This window comes from Dromaius novaehollandiae, chromosome 17, assembly GCF_036370855.1.
Source record: "Dromaius novaehollandiae isolate bDroNov1 chromosome 17, bDroNov1.hap1, whole genome shotgun sequence".
Classification (NCBI taxonomy): Eukaryota; Metazoa; Chordata; class Aves; order Casuariiformes; family Dromaiidae; genus Dromaius; species Dromaius novaehollandiae.
The window spans coordinates 2,780,294-2,800,281 of NC_088114.1; the positions used below are offsets into that span (position 1 = coordinate 2,780,294).

The following is a 19,988-nucleotide window of genomic DNA, read 5'->3' on the forward strand; positions in this document are numbered from 1 at the left end:
CTTGAATTGAGTACATGTGAAGATAACTTTGAATTCAGCCTACACTTTTGTAATGCTTTAAATAAATTATTTTTACATTAAGAGCATGCCTGGTGATGGCTCAGCTATTAGAAGACAGCTCGTTCTGTGAAGAATTTATTCAACAGTGTCCAGCTGCTGTAGAAGTTCTTAATTTGGTAGCACAGGAGTGCAGCCCTGGTAGGTATTCAACACATCCTTGCAGCTTCACTGTCATATTCAGTGTGGAGACATAGCAGCTTTTAAAACCATTTCAATGTTTTGTCCTCCAGCTACTTGAAGTTTGTGATAGCTAGCACAATACAGCATGGGTTGGCATAATTGCAGCTGTTAATGTAAGAGTAGCTAATAAGCAGGCTAAATAATTTAAAAATTAGGCATAAGGTTTAGACCAGAACGTAGCTATGCTATTATCACAGAAGATGGGACTAGCTGTCTGGTGCTACACTTCCATAATCTCTCCATTGGTCTTGCTTCTAGTGTAACCTGCTCTATATTCTTTGCTATGATTAGATGTTTTCTATATATGATCTTTTTGCTGCTTTTTACAATGCTTTCATATATTCCTTGTTCAGCTCTTGACTTCCTTCCCTCTTGTTTAAGGGTAAGCAGTGGGCCCAGCAGAAGTCTTAGTTCAAGGGCAAGTTTAGGAACATGTCAGAGCCTCTCAGTGGAGGAAAATGACTGAAACAAAGGATGTTAGGGTAGGAATGAAATGGATTTCAGTTTTATCTCCAGTGTGAAAGGGAGCATACTGATTTTTGTCAGTAGGTTTAAATTCTCTTGACTTCCTGCTTTTGCTGGGTCATAAGCTTGCTGACTAAATGAACTTTATATGCTTTTCAATTAACATAACCAAATATAAATTAAACATGAGGAAAACCATTACTTAATTTTACTAGGCGAGTGAGATATTTGATCAGTTATTTTAGAACACATTTTTGTCATATTTCTTTCTAATATGATTATTGTTTTTAAAATTGAAGTATTGGACTCTTAAGTGACTGATTTGCTTGGAACCTCATGACTTGGTTCGGTTTGTTGTTACAGGGGAGAGGCTCCTTGTTGTGGAAATGCAGTGTGAAAGGTTACGAATGCTATATCGTGACTGTGCTCGCCCTCCTCCTCCTCCACTCCAAGCAGACAGAAGACAGGTGAGCACAGAAATGGTGCCGAGTCTTCTGGCATATCACAAATGAAGTCAGCTATTGAATGCTGAAGGTCTGCCTGTGGTGTGGGAGCCAACTGGTTGGTTTCTATTTAAACATTTAATTTACTGTGATTTCATGTAATGGGATGTGATTTGTTGTGATTGCAGTTATGATAATTGCATGTGCTGTATTAAGTATGTATTTCATAAAAGAATGTCATTGGATTTTAGTAGGTAACTTCAACTGTAATTGGTGAAATGCTCTGTTCCTGTTTACAGCCCAAAGAAATCACTTGGAGCCCATCAAGAGTGTTTCCCCCTGTGCGAGCATGCATGTTTTCATCGCATCTCACAGCTGTGACCTTTTTGGCTGATCCTAGTGCAGGTGGGGGACTTCCTCGGGGCACATTTATCTATGCTACTTCACCAGTTCCAGTACAGGTAAGAACTCACAACAGTACAATTTGTGTCATTTAATATTCAATAGTGCTTGAACAGAAAGGATGAAAATTTTTTGCTTGACCTATTCCTTGTTAATGATTTATTACTATTTTTTGTTTCCACTCTTATTTTTAGGCACCATCATTTTACTGGGAAATTGAAATAGTCTCCTATGGAGATACAGATGATGACACTGGTCCGATAGTTTCTTTTGGGTTTGCTACAGAGGCAGAAAAACGGGATGGTGCTTGGACAAATCCTGTGGGCACTTGTCTTTTTCACAAGTACGTTGGAGACATACACATTAAAAATCATGGTTTTGCTCAGTACATTAATGTTTAGGAGGAATGCTGTGAGCACACTGTGGTAGGCAACGCATGTTAAATGAAAGGATAAAATGATGAACTAGAATATCTCCTTATCAGAATATGGGGAGTTGAGTTGCCTTTGTCGGTATTGTAGTTACCTAGGCTTCATTTGGTAGAGAGTTGTAATATTTATTCATTTCAGTGCTGGTTTTAATTTTCTTCTTCTAATATTACTTAGCAATGGGCGAGCAGTGCATTACAATGGGTCCAGCTTGCTACAGTGGAAGAGTGTTAGACTGGATGTGACTCTGTCTCCTGGTATGTAAGAATATGGCTACTTTGCTTAACTGAAAAATCAGAAAAATCTCTTAAATATAGGGGAAATAGTGGATGAGAAAACAGATAAATCATTTTCTTCTTTTGATGATTGTTTTTCCCTACAGGAGATGTAGCTGGAATTGGCTGGGAAAGAACAGAAGGAACACCACCCCCTCCAGGGCAGCCGGCTAAAGGCAGAGTTTATTTTACATATTGTGGGCAGCGACTTGGGCCGTATCTAGAAGATGTCTCTGGTGGAATGTGGCCAGTTGTCCACATTCAGAAAAAGGCAAGTTTTAACAAAAATACATTGGTTGATGTATGTTCTTTCACAAGCATTTAAAATGTTATGTGGAAAGTATCAAGTTTACTTTACCTACCTATCTATAAACAGTAGGATTATAGTTTCTACTTTTATTCAGTTAGGTTGAGCTCTCATTCCCTTCCCAGTGTGCATATACACTTCGTTACTTGGAACTATTTCTGCCCATCAGGACACTAAAGTGGAGATGAGATTATATTATTCTATAGTAGTAGCCCTTATGTCTACTAGTATTCCTTCCCAAGAGCAACCTTGCTGCAAAGAGTGCTGGCTAAATTCTCTGTATCTTGAAGTTAGAAACGGGGAAACTTCAAAGTGTTTGTTTAGCAGCTTAATACTTCTCCTGCTGCATCCAGTTTTATAGCCAGCAACACTGGGAAAACCATAAGATATGGAGATGCGATCAGCTTACCTTTTTTGGCAGAGTTTTGAAATAAGAGCAAAGAAAATGATCAAAAGAAAACACAGTTTATCTTAATGCTTTATGTGCATCTTGTTTCAGAACACAAAAGTCCGTGCTAACTTTGGATCTCGCCAGTTTGCCTATGCTGAAGGACAAGCTCACAGGAATGCTGCTGATCTGTGCATTGACCTAGCTGAAGAAATAAGTGCCAACTTTGAAGCATTGCCTTTTGCCATGGCTTCTGATAGTGACAATGATGCTGGCACCAGCATAGCTTCTGATCCTGGGACCCATGGCCCTCCTTGTAGAATTGCTGCCGTTGCCACAGCTCAACAACGTAAAGTGATGATTACTAACTCTTAAAAACCTCTTTCTGGAAAAGAAGTAATTAAATAGGATTTAAGTGTGTTCTGGCTGAAGTTCTTATATACTGCCTGTTTAGCTGAAGTAACGCAATAAGCATTGGCAAATACATGTTTATTTGTTTTTTACCTAGGGAGTTATAAAAATGTGTTATTTTGGTCATCCTTTGTATGGATACACAAATTGTTCTCGGCTAATGTAACTATAATGAGAAGTTATCTTATTAGGACTTTGAATATAATTAGATGCTGTAACTGACTGAATCAGCCAATTGGCTACACTGTGTCAAAATGCATTACATTTCTGCAAACTGAGTGGGGACCATGGAATGCAGTATGTCTCAAGAACCTCGCTGAATATTTTTGATGACTACTTTTACTGTGTTATGATCTCATTATTTCCATATTCATGTTTGCAGAATATGACAGTGATACATCTTGCCACTATAAAATGGAACTCAGCTATGAGAACTTCATCACATCAGGCCCTGATCCTCATCCTCCTCCTATTGCAGATGATGAAAGCGATGATGATGACGATGATGATATTCCCCGGGTGAGGAACATGACAGCTTCTGCCTGCTATGACTTGTTTAAATATGGAACTTGTAATTGAAATTTTTAAGTTTTGATACACAAGAGTTTCCCCTGCTTGCTTAAAGAAAATATAGTTGCCATTAACTTTTCTTTCCTCTTGGTGTTCTGAATACCTTTTGCCTTTGTAGGAGGATCACTATGCCCTGTTGGTTAAAGCCTGGGAAACTAAAGTCTTCCCTACAATTAGAAGAAGATTCCGTAATGAGGCTGAGAGGAAGTCTGGGTTGGATCAAATTAAAGGAGCTTTACAGTTAGGTATGGCTGTCTTTATTTCTGTGCGCATTGTTTTATATGATGTGCAGTAAGTGTGGAGATAACATCTGCATTTCTTATGCCTTACTGTATTCAGGGCTGGAAAATAGAAGATGTTTTGATTTGCTGTTTTTTCAAGTGCGTAGGATTTGTGGGGGGAGGGGGTCATGATTTTGCCTTGCTTAACTCTTCTATTTAGGTTGGACTACTTAAACGGGGAAAATGGTTTTAGAAATAGCGGAAGAATTCATTCAGCTGTTGTGAAATTACATGAAGATGCAAAAATATTTTGTAATAATAGTTTGGGAAGAAATTGTCTACATGCATTTTCTATGTATGATTACATCAATACAAAACTTCTGAGAAACACTTTAACAAAGAGGGAAATTTCTAAGTGAATACTTTGATGTTGTTGTGAAAAGAACAGGTCTGCCAAGACAATTTATTTGTGGGAGAGTCAGTGTAATGTAACAAGGTAAGAGTTCTGAGCTCTAATGAAGAACAACATACTAGTCACTGTCAGGAAACCTCCGTTCCCTATCAGCCTGGCCGAGAGAATATTTAAGTAATTAGATATCTTACCTGCTTGTGATGCTATGAGAATAAGAATTCTTAGTACTTCAAGTGAATTTATTTCAAACGTGGGGGGAAATATAACTCTACTTATAGTTCTTGCAGCATTTTGGGGTGTTTTAAAGTTTTGGTACAAAGGTTAGTCATTAGAGCAGTAAATTGAAGGTCAGGCATAGTAAGCCTCTTCTGCTGTGGGGAGATGAGGTCCTTTTGTTTCCTGAGAAGGGTTAACTTTAGAAATACACTTAAAGTCAGGTAGCCTTTATAAGTATTGCTAGAGTCTGCCAACCACTATCACTTTGAAATGAGTAAAGTTTGCAAAATGTGGTATATAATGATCAGTTGAGAATCTGATGCAGAAAATGCACTAGAGGTGTGTAGCTATTGCAAAATCAAGGCTTTAATTTAACCAGCAGCCTGTTCTGTCTACTAGGAATGGTTGATATAGCCCGACAAACTGTAGAATTCCTCTACGAGGAAAATGGTGGCATCCCAAGAGACCTCTACCTTCCTACCATTGAGGATATCAAAGATGAAGCAAATAAATTTACAATTGATAAAGTACGAAAAGGTAAGGTCATTTTGATCTTTTTTTCCGGAAAAAAAGTTATAACCAAATATCATTTATATCTGCATGTGCTGACAATATCATATGGTTAAAACACACAGATCTTCAGGTGAACATGGAATGGAATTGGAAGCATGAACTCTTTTTTCTTTTTTAATCAGAGTGCTGCTTTTTCTTTTTCTTTGAGGGGGGGGAAATAAATGTACTGTGTATGAAGTTATCTTGTTCCCTCTGCCCCTTTTAATGTGTCTTGTTAATGCAGAGGTACTCTGTTCATCTTAAGCAAAATAAAAGCTAAGGAGCTCTGGTGTTAGAGATCCACTGTATAAATTGTTAGTTTGAGAAAATGCAGTATTTTAATAATTGTGGTGTTCCTTTCTCTTCAGGTCTCACGGTGGTAACTCGCTCTCCTGACAGCAATAATGTTGCCAGTAATGCTGTTGGAACAGCTTTACCTAAGTTTGCTATTCGTGGGATGCTGAAGACTTTTGGTCTCCACGGTGTAGTTCTGGATGTTGATTCAGTAAGTAAAGCTACATCTGGAGGGCTTTTAATGCATCAGCATCATGCGTCTGTGAGCAATTATGATAAAGTGTATTAGATTGCTTAGAATGCTGATTCTGAGCTCTTTAAAAAACAAATCCATTATTGTGTTTATTGACAGTGTTGTTTTGTGTTATTCTAGGTAAATGAATTGGTACAAGTAGAGACATATCTCAGAAGTGAAGGAGTTTTGGTAAGATACTGGTATCCTATTGACATGTTAGAAAGGCCACCTGCTGGTTATAGGAGGACTGCAACGAATGGTTTGGTTACCCTGGATAATACAAATATCCAAATTCACAGGTAAAAAAGAAATGAAGTTAGAGTATGTAAAAGATGTTTTTATTACATGACTCAATCAATAACATTTCATATAGTGAAATCATTTACTACAACCTTATTCTGAGCAGAAGTAAACTTCTGAATCTTACTGTAGTTGTAGATTAAAACCAACAAAGATTAATTAAATCTTAATGTTTTAATGAATAGTGTTTATTTTTGTAATAAAGGAACTTGGTTATGATGGTCTTGTTGAAAGGGTGAAGTGATCTGTCTGTATAAATACGAAACTATTTAAACTTTCACAAAGCTGCATTGCTTGTGTAGTACATTCAGTTATTTAGCAGTACTCATAACATCTGCTTTTTGTCTGTAGGTTCTGTCTTGCTTGATTCTAGAAATGTGAATTTCACTGTTAAATACAGGACTCTGTGCACCTCATGAGACTGTATTTCTCACTTTTGGGACTGAGGTTTTAATGCAAAAGTTGCCAGTAGTACAAATCCTACCATTTTATTGTTGCATGCCAATTTGTTTAAAAATGTGATCTTATCTCTTCTCAAAAATGAAAATAGGTTTTATTTTCATGGCTCTTTTCCTCTGTAAGTGTAAAGGCTTGAAACTGCACAACCTGAGCAGTCTCCTTGGGCTTAAATTTGCAGGAAGATAGTGCCAATGTATGAGAAGCAATAGAAGACTACAGGGGCATGTTTTGTTTTGTTTAATTCAGAGCCATATTAATTAGTCATGTGAGAGTGTTTTTGATCATAAAGTCTAAGAGGTATCTTCCTGGGAGCCTAGGTTTCTTGTGCCACCAATCAGTTGCTATCTAAAGGCTCAAGAAATCTCAACTGACTCTATAGAGATTTGACTTCTAATTCAAACACCTTAATTTCATGCCAGAATTAGATGGGCTGAGAGCTATCTTAAGCAAATAAGAAAGATCTGGATCTATTTGAACCATTTAAATAAGAATAAGTTAAGAGCGTGTGTGTGTTTGTATTTGGATTCAAATGCAGTTACTGGATATGTCTTGTATTTTATGTTTTCATGGGTTTTTTTCTAGAGAGCTTTTGCGAAGTGAAGCTGCGCTGGCCAAACTGTACTGCCGCATGGCTCTTCTTAATATTTTTGCCCCCAAGTCTCCACACATGTTTACTCGCCTGTTTCATATTCCTGCCATCCGTGATATCACGCTGGAGCACCTGCAGTTGCTGTCCAACCAACTTCTTGCACCACCTCTTCCTGGTAAACACTAATCTTTATCACAGCTGCTTTTGATACAATAGTTTTCTGGGGGCAAAAAAACTAATGAGTTTGGCACTTACTGTTTGATTAAGTAGTTAAAAATGATGGCACTTGAAAAGTTTACTCAATGGACTTCTGACACGATTACTTTAGTGACAGGGGACTAAACTTAGATTCTTGCTGATGATCTAATTAAAACTGCGACTTCAGAGACCCTGCTAAGAACCACTCAGTGTGCTTGTGTTCTTTTGTCATTGGTTGTCCTCTGTTTATTTAAAAAAAAAAAAGAAAGAAAAAAAAAAAGGCATCCAGATGGGATACTTGTAAGGAATTGAGAATGTTTTATAGTTTGAATCCAGGGTACTAATACTAGATGCCAGCTGGGTCTCACAGTTTTCAAAATTCAACTCTTCTTCATTTTACAAAATGGTTTGTCCTTTTCCTACTGGAATCACAGATCTGATTAGAGAATGTATGTGCTGAATCATGGATCTTTGGCTATTTCAAGTGAGTGTTAAAAAGAAAACTATCGTGACAAAGCTATTCTGCATGCAAAGAGACGTGTGATGGCTGGGGCCTAAAGAGGAAGTAGAAAGCATTGAATATAGGCTATTAATAATTGAAAGTCATTATTTACTATTGGAAAGAGTTCTGTTCCCCTCTCCAATTACTCTGAAACTTAGCTACCTCTAACAGATGCTGCATTGTATAAGATCCTCTGGCAGGGTACAGCACTACTTTGCATGGCTTTGAAAATACTTTTACAAGCTTTTTTTTTTTCCCTCCTTTTTTTCTTTCCTTTAGTTTAAAGTATGTCTAATCCGAGTCCTGCTAATACATACAGTTTTCAAATTGGGATTTTGGTGAATGCCCACACTTGGCTTTAATGAGTGCCTTTGCGCAATACACTTTTTCTATGACTTCTGCTATTAACTCCGGAAAGGGAGCTGTCTGAGACGCGGGGGGCTTGGGACCTGCTTGGGGCCACATGAAAACTATCATGTTTGTACATGGGAAAAGCTTGAGGACAGATAAAGCTGCTTCCACCTCATCTAGAATCCCATGTGAGCAGGAAAGAGAGTCCTTCTGGTTCCTCATCCTCATACTTATGAAGTAAATGGGAATACGTCTGCCTTCGTATGTGTGACAAAGCGAGGCACCTTTACAGCTCATGCATGTCTGGCAGGTCTCCCTAAGGGTTGGTTTAAAGCAGGTGAAGAACACGGCTGGGATTTAGAGGGCCATCCCATCTGAAACCATCCATGTCAGGGATGCAAGTTTGGTTTTGGGAGGATCCTTTGTATTGCTGAACTTTGGGAGGGGAGGCTGCACTTGCTTAGGAGTGAATGTAGAGGCTTGTAATCCTACAAGTGTGTTAAAACATCTCTCTCCTCTGTCTGTTTCACTGGGTACGTAAACATTTTGAAGCAATTTCCGAATTTGTCATATCTTACCTGTTATTACAGATGGAACAATCAGTTCAAGTTCTATTCTTCTGGCCCAGTCCCTGCAGCATTGCATCCATTCCCAGAACTGTGCTGCCACAGATCTCTTCTATCAGGGCAATTCACAAGCCATCAGAGAGTGGCTTACTGTTGCCATTACTCGGACACTGCATCAAGGAGAAGAGAGTCTGTTAGATCTCACTAAACAAATATGCTCCTTTTTGCAGGTAAAATATTTATTAATGGTTCATGATGATTATTGTTTTTAAGGTCTGTCATCTTTCTAAGGAGCCCTTGCTTCATATATTATTCCAGCTTCCATAATACTGTCTTTTGCACTGAACTGTTTCTCCGGATGGATTGTGTTGCTCTTCAGATCATATTGGGCACACTGAAAACGTACATAGTAGCAATATCCTGGACCATATTGAAATCAAGTGGCCTCAAACTACATCATTATTTGCAATGCTATATTTGACTTGTAAAAGAAGGGATGAGGGGGAGGGGTGTTGCTGCTGCTTGGAGGCTTTCCTTATAAAACTTTCTTTTACAGACTGCACCAGAACAATTTCCTGCTGAAGAATTCCCAGTTTCGGAATCCAAAGTCAATATGGATGTTAATTTTCCTGGGGCTGCATTTGTAATTGTGTCCTGTAAGGAAAGTCAGTCTGGATTTCGCAAAGAGTAAGTAATTGAAGGGTTGAGAGTGGCAAAGATTACACACGTGCTGCCTAGGCTGCTGAGCCTCTGTCCCTGTGTATTTAGGTGCTCATTTTTCGGATTTTTCTCTTCTCAGAGGCTTGTTTTCTAGGTGGAGGGATAAATACTGCAGAGTGTCTGAATTGCATCTTGCTGTGTTTGGGTCGGGATTTCTAACAGTTAATTACATTCTTTTTACTGTTTTTCTAGTTCATCCCTGTATAAAGCTCCTTGGGCTCGAGTGCTTGTCTACGGGCTTGGGCATAAAGTTAAGAGGAATGGCCAGTTAAACCTAATTGAAGCAGTGTGTTATCCTCGAGATGCCTCTCCAACCAACACAGGCCTAACACCTCCCCCAACAACCAACCAGTACCCTTCAGTGATCACCCCCACAGACAAAGTCCACATCAAACTAGGTAAAAAAAAAATTAAATTAAAAAAAGAAACTCTTAAACTGTGCTCTCAAAAGTGAGGCAAGCAACATCACTCTTTCTGTAGGAGCTTCCTATATTGTCCCCAGTCCTGCCTTCTCTTATGAGAGCGTTTTTGAACAAGGTATTAGGAAATGTGTCCTAGCAGAAATATACCATTGCTCCTCACCAAACAGAGAAGTTTTTTATAAAGCTGGAAGCCGTCTGACTATGATTTTGTTAGTTCTTTTAAATCTGTCAGGATCTGCATTTCCTCTGATGATCTGTCATCTGTGAGCTGCACAAAGTAGTGTTTGGTGAATGTTTCTGCCATGTTTGAATTGGTGCTACTGTTTGATTGAGATGCTGTATTTCAGATGGAGATCAAATTTATTTTTTGCTTGTGATTGTAAGGTCCTTTAACATGTAGTTCTTTAACATTGTAGTTCCTATATGTGGTATAGGAATATATAGGTCATCCCAGCTTCTCAAGCAGAAGCAATTGTTAATTTTTCTTTCTTCATTTCCAGCCTAAGGGAGAAACAGTGTGATTTATTTAGAGCAGTGTATGTGACTGAGCTGCAGTCTTAAAACTTTCCACTCAAGGTCCTTAAGTTCTTGTGTTTGTTTATTTTTTATTTTTTAACAGTATCTCTTTTCTTGAAAACTGATCAAAAAACCGTTTCTTCGTAGTACAGTGCATGTGAAAAGCCTGTATGTTTCTAGATAAGTACAGGCTAAAAATAGTTCTATTTGATGTCATGTAAACAAAATTTTATTTGTACATTTATCACCATAGATTATATCAAGATATCATTGCATATAAACTTGTTTGTTAGATGCTTAATAGAGCAACTTCTCATCTAGCCTAAATTTAGCCTTAAAAAAAAGAAAAGAAAAAAAAGAAAAAAGATAAGATTTGATACTACTTTTACTTTTTGTAGTGCCCAGAGTCATGATGAGTATTTTCTTTGCCCTTTTGTTTAGGAGTATCTCCTCCTCCTGGAGCTGTGTTGGTCTTGCATTCTCTTCCCCTTGAATTCCCTCTGGCAATGGCATTCACAGAACAGCTACTAACTTGGAAATTGGAGGATGGAGATGGAAAATCAGAAGATGAACTGGATACTATTCCTGCTTCAGTTCTCTTGCAAGTAGTGGAATTTTTAGGTGAGGATACAATAGTTATTTAATAATGAGCACCAATAACATGCTGGTTCAGATGGAGGGTTTAAGAAAAAAGGAAAATGACAGTAGCTACGTATTTCTGAGCTTTTCTGTAATAATGAAATTTTCTTCAAATTCCAAAAAATTGTTGCTATGCACTTCTTGGATAGTCTTCCTATTTTTCTTATTGTTGACATACATCCACTGAAATGGCTTTCTCCCCCGCCCCCTTTTTTTTTTTTTTTTTGAATATTACTGTTGCAACTCAAAGCTACTGATAGCAAAACAATGCCGACTCCCATGTCTTGCCTTTCACACACAGGAAACTTTCTCTGGACAACTGACATGGCAGCATGTGTGAAGGAGTTGATATTTCATCTCTTAGCTGAGTTGCTTCGCAAAATTCACAGTCTGGAGCAGAAAAAAAATCCAGCGGGACTGTCCTCTTCTATTGCCCTTCAGCTAAATCCTTGTCTAGCCATGCTCATGGCCCTTCAGTCAGAACTTCACAAGTTGTATGATGAAGAAACGCAAAACTGGGTGTCTGGAAATGCATGTGGTGGTTCTGGTGTTGGAGTAGCTGACCAAGGAAGATTTTCAACATACTTTCATGCTCTAATGGAAGTCTGCCTTGCTGTAGCAGAAGTAACCTTACCTATCAATATGAGCGTAACAGCTAATGTGATGTCTTCAACAAATGCCCCAAATCTTAGTGACTCATCCTCCTCATCTTCATCTTCTCCAGGGCAGACACCACAGAGTCCAAGCTTGCTGTCAAAGAGGAAAAAAGTCAAAATGAAGCGGGAAAAGACATCATCTTCAGGTAAACGGTCTTCATCCAGAGCAGCCGAAACAGATGCTGCAATTCTCAGTATAGGAGGAAGCAAACCTGAAGATATGTTATGGTTTCATAGAGCACTGACTCTACTTACAATTCTCAGACACCTAACTAAAAAGGATCCGCAAGGGTTGGGTGTAACAAATGATGCTGTAGCAGATGCATGTCAAGCACTAGTTGGTCCTACAGCTCATAGCCGCTTGCTTGTGATTTCTGGAATACCAACTCACCTGGAGGAGAATACTGTCAGAAGTGCAATCAGAAAGGCATGTAATGCACATGGTGGGGTCTTCAAAGATGAAATCTACATCCCTTTGCAGGAAGAGGATCCTAAAAAAATCAAGGACAAAGCAGAAGGAGGAGAATGTAGAACTGAACTGGAAAAACCAATTGTGTCAAGTAGTGCAGACAGCTTGGATATCAGCAGTTCTAGTAGTGTCACCCCTGCTATGAGTGTTAGTGCTTCAGCATCTACAAGCCAGGCCTCCCTCTGCAGCTCGCAGGGTATATCTCGGACTGTTAGCGATATCTCAGTTGACCAGTTTCAAGCTGGACTAGAACTGGCCATTCCACCAGGATTGCTAGAACCACATGTTGTTTCCAGCCAGGAGAGTTTAGATCTTTCACACTGCAGCACTGGAAGCCTTGGCAGCCTTGGCAGTCTCGGGGAACCGCTTGACAACGTAGAGACAGCATCTGTGTCTGATGTTGGATCAATGTACACAGTCACGTCTCTGGACAACCAGCAACTTTTGTCACGGCCAATCAAGGGTTTTGCAGTAGTGGAGGTAATAGCCTTCAGACAGGAGGGGATTCCTTTCCAGTATGTTGTGCTTTTTTTTTTTTTTTTTTTTTTTTTTTTTTTTTTTTTGATATGATACTGTGATCTGACTATTAAGTGTTTCCTCCTGCTTGACTGAGACCACAACTTGAATGACTGAGAGTGGTAGGTACGGTGTAGCTCAGCACAGGTTATGGGGGCAGAATAAACTGTATGTCAATGTGGATGCAAGACTAAGGAGACTAGGAGTTCTCACCTTGGAAAGGACCACTGAGGGATATAGAATTTTATTCTCTATTTACTTTCTCTGTACCATTCAGTCTTATAAATACTGACTGTTTCTCAAAGGGCAGAGGGAGACTAGCAGTGAAGTTATCAAGTAGCAAGTTTAAAACAAAAGGAAGTACTCTCGCATGCACTGCTTAAGTTGCGGAGCTCATTGCCGCAAGATGTTGCGGAGGCAACAAGAGTATAAATGAATTCATAAGGGATTAAGTTCATGGAGGATGGGCAAACTGGTAGTTACTAAGTGCAGCAGTCAGTGCAGCCTTCAGCTCAGAAAATCTTTAAATCACTAATTTCTGGAGGCTGAGAGAATACATAAAGGAAAAGATCTACTCATGCCCTACTTCATGTAATTTTTTCCAAAGATTTGCTACTGGTCGCTGCTAGAGATTAATTCTGGGATAGGAGGCCCTCTGGTTTGACCCATAAGACAATTCTTCTATGCTTAACGGCTATATTTTCACATATTAAACCATTTACAGATTCCTCTGCAGTACTGCCTTAGAAGAGATAATAAATCATGTTGATACGTGGTTCCACGCTTATTTTTAAAAGCGTTTTAGGTGGTTGTCACTAGCGCCGGATTGAATGTCAGGCTCCTGTGCATGAGTGATAACTCATTTTCCACTGTTGTTGCACCGACTGCATGTTGCAGGTTTATCAGAACCTTACCAAAGCGCTCCCGTTTCTGCTAGCCTGTGGGTCTATAGAGAGACATTTCTGCATAGTCTGGGCTTGTATCAGTTTCCCTTTTTGAAGAAAATAGCTTACTCAAAGTGTTCAGTTGCTATTCTCAAGCTATTAATTGACGTGAAGACAGCAGAGTTGAAATAACGCATAAAGTGTGTACAGAAAGCTGTCAGCATATTCATGCTGAAACCTGCTCCAAGTCTGTAGCTGCTCTGTTGATGATGCATTATAGTTATTCTCAGAATCAAAGGAAATTATTGTTCCTGTTCCCTGGCAGTGCAGCTGAGGCTTCAAGGTCTGTTCTAATTTAGATATTTGCTAAATGGAGAATTGAAGCAAGGACAGCAGAGTTGCAAATAATGAAAGGTTACCGATCTGAAACTTTCAATTTTTTCTTACCTTATATTTCTAAGGACTGTCTCCGGACTAAGACATGGAATAATTTATTCAAAGCTGCATGTGATTAACTCTCAGGATGGTGGTTCTGGTGACAAGGTGGTCTTAGAGAAAATGTGTTTCTAGATTAAACCTGAATTCTGGTATCAAATGATTAATGTAGAAGAATGATAGAGGAGATACAGCAGTGATTATCTACATGGGGAGAGGAGAAAGTGTAAGACACAAATTAGTATAAATGGAAGTTAATTTGTTTTGTCGGAATTCTTCTTAACTAATTTCCCTGTTTGTACAGATAAGGTCAAGAGCTAAAATAGAGAAAATCCGAGCCAGTTTATTTAACAGTAGTGATCTAATTGGTTTGTCAAGTCTGGATGGTGAAGATGAACTAATGGAAATGTCAACTGAAGAGATTTTAACTGTTTCTACTGTAAATCAGAGTTTATTTGACACACAAGGGAGCCCAGCACTAGAAGATTATTTCAATGATAAGTCAATAAAAGGTATGTTTTTCATATTGGCAAATATCTCACTTCTACTGTGTACTTTTTTTATATGATATAGAGGGGTCGGATTCTCCTCACTGGCTGGTGTAAATTTAGTATGACTGCCTGATTGATAGGTGGTAATGAGCCGGGGAGTAATTTCAAAGCAAGTTTCCTTCCCTTAGTTGGCAAGCAGATGTTTGCAATCCGAACTTTGCTCAGCTGCCCCCACAGCTATCCATACAGTAGAAGAACTAAGGACTAAATTATTTAGTGACTTTTGGGAGAAAATATCCATTGTAACTATTTACCACTGTTAGACACAGCATCTAAAGTAGAATTTGTGTATAGTCTCCAAATTAGGAAAGCTAATAATTTATATTCTCTAACAAAGTGGAAGCTATATGGATTGTAATTAGTTGGAATGGGCCAAAATCTGCATGAGGGGAAAGGGAAGGATAATAACTGGAGGAAGAAACAGCCTCCACTACTAGTTCTGTTAACAGGTGTTACGGTATACCTGCACAACTTTAATCTTTACACTGGCATCGTAAATAATCAGCTTTTTCGTTACTCCTGTGGTCGCTCAAAATGTAATTACAGTATCTGATTTAAAAAGAACGGGGGGGAAGGCATTCAGTTCTTTATCTCAAATAAGGTAGGAGAGTGCAGAAATGTCAGAGCTGCTAGTAGCATTTTTCTAAATGATTTTATCTCTCAGAACAAGTGGTATGTGATGTAATATTTTAGCTTAATGGAAACCATTTTTTCCTGTTTCAAATTCTAAACAGTTATCATGGTATTTTGTACCCTGCTGTATTTTTTGTATTAGGTGAGAAATTGGTCCCAGGTGCTCGGGAAGTCCTCACAGAAATATTTAAAAGCTGTGTTCATTCTGAGCAAATGCTGAGCCTAACTCCAGCAAAACCCATTAAGGTTGCTGATATCTATCTTAGTAAGGAGCAGATAAATTCTCAGACTCCTGGAAATCTTCTTCATGTGTTCTTCACAAATGTCCGCCCTCCAAAGAAGGTGTTAGAGGACCAGCTTACTCAGGTAGTGTTTGAAAAATGTGTTTTCAGTATCTCTTTGTGTAACTTGAAAGCATTGGGTAATCATTCCCTTTCTGTTGGAAGATTTTAAGGAAATACGGTGTGCCCAAGCCGAAATTTGACAAGAGCAAATACAACAAGGCAGGCAAAGAACAGCATCCAGTGAAAGTTGTGAGCACGAAGCGCCCAGTAACTAAACCACCAACAAAGGAAAAGTCTGTGCTCAATAGCGTCAGGTTAGTGTCTCAAGCCTCCTGGCAATTGTGAACCATCTGGTTTCTCTTCAGGGATATAGATTTCCCCACCACCACCACCCTGTATTTCCACATACTGCTGGGAAGAGGGAATTGTACAATAGAGATCTAAAATAATCTTTACATCTGATATGACTTGAGGGCCTAAAAATCCTTCAAGCAATGCTTTTTGTTTTGAACAGGCACTATATTTACTTATGTAAGAAACCTTAATTCTAACATAAAAACATTCTGTCCTTTAGCCGAACAGCTTTAAGTGAGAAGAAACCTACTGTAAAGCCAAAATCTCCTGAGAAGAGCAAACCTGAAGAGAAGGACCCTGAAAAGTCTCCCACAAAGAAACAAGAAGGTAGTGGTTATATAGTGTTTTTCTGTAGTGTTCTATCTTGGAAGGTTAATACATTTTTTGGATCGGCCTGCTTAAGTGGTGTCATGATAGCTTTTGGGTTGTCTTTGTTTTTAATTAGGCTAATTTACATGTTAAATAAAAAATTTAAATGTTAAAATAGCGGTGAATGTTACTAAAATGCTGCTTTTATTTGTACACGTACTTGTGAATCTGGACTCGGTGATGTAAGTGAGGGCAAACCATGCTCAGTAAGTCAATATTCATTCAGCAGTCATGCAACAGTGTACGTAGGCCATGTGGATACATTGGGTAGAGAACTGACTTCCTAAGAGGTATGGATTCAAGACTTTTTTGTACAGTGGGGGAATGAGATATCATGGGGTTGAACTAGGATTCTTTTTTAAATTGTGTTTCTCAACTTGTATAGGGAAATTTTCTGTTAAATTACAAGAGGAAAAATGGAGGAAAGAAAAGTTTCAGATGCCTCAGAACTAGTCTATCTGTAGAGGATACAGCACAGCCATGCAGTGACAGGGGGTGGTTCCAGGGTCTTGCTTATTCTCTCTTCCTGCTGATGGAAGAGGGAAATATCAAAGCATCAGTTTTAAGTCTTCTGTCCACTGTGGGAAGTACCAGGTTAGTTCAGAAGCAGGGAAATTTACTTCAGCATTCATCCACATACGGATCCTTGATACCTGCTCGGATATATTGGTGAGGTATTCCTGAGGGTAGCTGAGGGATCTGTAACAGTGAGGGGAAAAAATGAGTACTGTTTACTCAAGGCTGGGTCGGTCTTGAACAGCACAATGTTTGGAATGTATTTGAGAAATGAGCTATGGTGGGGAGGGCAAAGCCTGGAGAAATATGGCAGGTAGTATCTCATACACCAACCGTTTTCCTACATGATGTGTAGACCTTGTGGTAAGTTATTAACTATTTCATGGTTGCATCTCTGCTGTCAGTTCCTGAGGAGAAGTATTTGACGCTGGATGGATTTCACAGATTTGTGGTTGACCGATCTAAACAGGATATCCGTAGTGTGTGGAGAGCTATTTTGTCCTGTGGATATGATCTACATTTTGAAAGGTAAGTTTTGCAAATGTTTTTGTAGAAGTGATAAGGATTGATTGTGCACAGTTTGAACAGGTTTGATCCTGAATTTTCCTACTGCACGTAGCTTTAACCAGTATGTTAATAACATCTGTACCTCTTATCTGTGGCTGCAAGGCGTGCAGAGAAAATTGTTGAGTAGTTTCTTAAAGTGTCCCTTAAAAGAGACACTATGCTGTCAGAATGAGGTTCCTGACTTTCCTGTACATAGCATAAGTAAGGAAATCATAAGCCACACTGTCAGAGCCTGGTTTACACAAAGGTGTTTCATCTTGTCCTTGTTACTTCTACGTTCTTTAAATTGGCCTGATAAAAACTGTAGATCTATCTGGCTCTCTCTGGCTGCTTCCCACATCAGATTTCTATTCTGTTTTGTGCACTGGCTATTTAAACTGACAGCATTTTTACTGGGTCAGTAATGATGGAGAAGAGGGAATTGTTACTTTCTTGTTAATATTGTACAGGAAAAAAGTCCCTTAAATGAATCCTTCTCAACTTCCTGCGCCAAGCCACAGCTAATTGCCACGTTCCCCCTCTCTTATATCTGCTTCAGAGCTTAAAGAAAGCTTAGTGCAATAAATAAGTTTAATATGCAGTTCCTTTTTTTATTCATATTTAGTAACAGTGAGACAAGGTAGGTCATAAATCACTTCTTTTTCTCAAAATGGAATTGTAGTACTGTCCATCCTGAAACAGCTCTGCTTAAGGAATAGGGGGGGAGGAGAAGCAGAACAAGCCATCTGGTATTGTGCTTAATATGTTCTTAGTAAGCAGCATTGTATTTGCATTTCAACAGTTGTAATGCCTTTACATTCAGGTGTGCCTGCATTGATGCAAGACATGCTCAAAAAGCTTCCCGGAAGTGGACGCTGGAAATGGATGTAGCCCTTGTTCAGTATATTAACAGACTTTGTCGTCACCTTGCAATCACACCAGCACGACTACATCCCCATGAAGTTTATTTGGATCCGGCTGATGCAGCAGATCCCAGAATTTCCTGTCTGTTGAGTATGTATAGATTATGGTGATTAGAATTGTTCATGCTTTGTGTTCTTCTTGGTGTTCTTGTTGCTTTGCTTGTGGATTCGTTGTGAAAGACACTTGCTGGAACTGCAAACCCTTTAAAGTGAAGGTCCTAAGGAAATCCAGGCTCCCTGCATCACATGTAAGAGATTAGTTGTTTCAGATCTGTTCGCTGAGCAGGGAGCTACTTCAAGCTTGAGAAGTGACTGAACGCAGGGATATATCTGACCCCTTGCTTTAGTGCTTGTGCCAGGACTGTAGTCTTACAGCTCCATTTATTCAGGAACCAGGGTATGGAACCTGCTCCCAAGGGCCAGCATTGATGCTGCCTGTGGTGAGACTTGAGCAGAGCTTGCTCTTTTCTTCTCGGACACAGGTGAAGGAAGGAGAAGTAATACAGTGATTTAAAGGGTAATAGAGTATTAGGCTCTCTAGTTGTGCTCCCTCTTTTTTTTTGCTCTCTCTACCCTAACGAGTCTTGCATCCTTGTTTGCATAGAAGCTTTCTCTTCAACTGAAGAGCTGGGTAGCAGTCCTATATGGGCTGGCTGCCATCCAGGTCGTTGGGGCATTCTTTTGGAGATGCAGATTGGAGCCTCGGCAGGCTGAGGGGAACACTGAGTCCAGGACTCCTGTCTCCTTGGGTATGCGTGGGCATCACAACGCCTTTGGCAGCATTATTAGAAATCCACTGCAGCTGTTCTGTGTTCTTTGAGCATACCTTCTAGATCAGACTGGAGCAGGAAGATGTCTCGCAAGCTTAGTTTGAGGGGAAAAAGATTGGATTTCAATTCTAGACCTAGGCAGACTTTAGTCACCCAAGTCCTCTTCTAAGCACTGCGTTCCTTTGCAAGTTTCTCAGGATAATGCAGATTCAGTGCTGATGAAAGGTCCTGGACTCAGGCATCTGGAGACTAAAGTCCACCAGAGGCAAATCATGGGTGACAGCTCTACAGGCATTTTCAGCCTTCTGCTATGCAGGGGTCATGAGTGGCTGCTTCAGAAGGAATTCAGTGTCTGGGACTCCTGGACTGAGTCCGCTGGGAGGATGGACTTACAGTATGCAGGGAGTATCTTCATCCCTGACTGAATTTTTCCCACCGCAGATGTTCCCATTGAAAGCCTACGCTTGCGGTTTGCACTACTTCAGTCTCTCAATACCACATTAGAGACATTCTTCTTACCACTGGTGGAGCTTCGGCAGACCGAGATGTACACTAACAGCATTGCTGCGTTGCTGCAGGAGGCCAAAGGTCAGTTTCCCAGGGAGCACACGGGGCCTGTGGTTGTTGCCTGAAACGGTCCAGTATGTGCCACATTGACTTCAGCGTGTTTTGGAGAAAATTTTAATGTATGTACCTCTGTGACAGAAACGAGAACATGGTGGGAGAGGGAAAGCAGGACAGTGGATGGTTTCACTGTACTAGTAGAGGTTCGTCAGCTTCGCTGTCAGCCAGCACATGATCTGTCTGAAATGACAGCAGAAAAACAGCATGGAAACAGGAAGAAAAACAGTGTTCCTGAGTTAGAGAGAACCAAGATGCCATATTTCATGTAACCTTGAACTGTTGGGTTTTTTTGTTTGCTTGTTTGTATAAAAAAGAAAAAGAGCGAGAAGTGAGGAAA

The 19,988-nt window shown here is 39.6% G+C and overlaps 1 protein-coding gene across 4 annotated transcripts in view; it reads left to right on the forward strand.

Moving 5' to 3' along the window:
- Positions 1–19,988, forward strand: part of HECTD4 (HECT domain E3 ubiquitin protein ligase 4) — a 78,306-nt gene that overhangs the window by 47,869 nt on the left and 10,449 nt on the right. For all 4 annotated transcript variants that reach the window (XM_026114479.2, XM_026114481.2, XM_026114480.2 and 1 more), the window contains exons 44-68: positions 83–198; positions 1,069–1,172; positions 1,448–1,609; positions 1,745–1,893; positions 2,156–2,235; positions 2,361–2,524; positions 3,060–3,297; positions 3,742–3,878; positions 4,048–4,174; positions 5,178–5,315; positions 5,699–5,835; positions 5,998–6,158; positions 7,201–7,382; positions 8,849–9,054; positions 9,381–9,511; positions 9,737–9,942; positions 10,924–11,103; positions 11,423–12,726; positions 14,386–14,593; positions 15,408–15,631; positions 15,712–15,863; positions 16,124–16,230; positions 17,193–17,316; positions 18,158–18,348; positions 19,469–19,615. In XM_026114479.2, the coding sequence (XP_025970264.2) occupies positions 83–198; positions 1,069–1,172; positions 1,448–1,609; positions 1,745–1,893; positions 2,156–2,235; positions 2,361–2,524; positions 3,060–3,297; positions 3,742–3,878; positions 4,048–4,174; positions 5,178–5,315; positions 5,699–5,835; positions 5,998–6,158; positions 7,201–7,382; positions 8,849–9,054; positions 9,381–9,511; positions 9,737–9,942; positions 10,924–11,103; positions 11,423–12,726; positions 14,386–14,593; positions 15,408–15,631; positions 15,712–15,863; positions 16,124–16,230; positions 17,193–17,316; positions 18,158–18,348; positions 19,469–19,615 (5,075 nt within the window). The remainder of the gene's footprint in view (positions 1–82; positions 199–1,068; positions 1,173–1,447; positions 1,610–1,744; positions 1,894–2,155; positions 2,236–2,360; positions 2,525–3,059; positions 3,298–3,741; positions 3,879–4,047; positions 4,175–5,177; positions 5,316–5,698; positions 5,836–5,997; positions 6,159–7,200; positions 7,383–8,848; positions 9,055–9,380; positions 9,512–9,736; positions 9,943–10,923; positions 11,104–11,422; positions 12,727–14,385; positions 14,594–15,407; positions 15,632–15,711; positions 15,864–16,123; positions 16,231–17,192; positions 17,317–18,157; positions 18,349–19,468; positions 19,616–19,988) is intronic.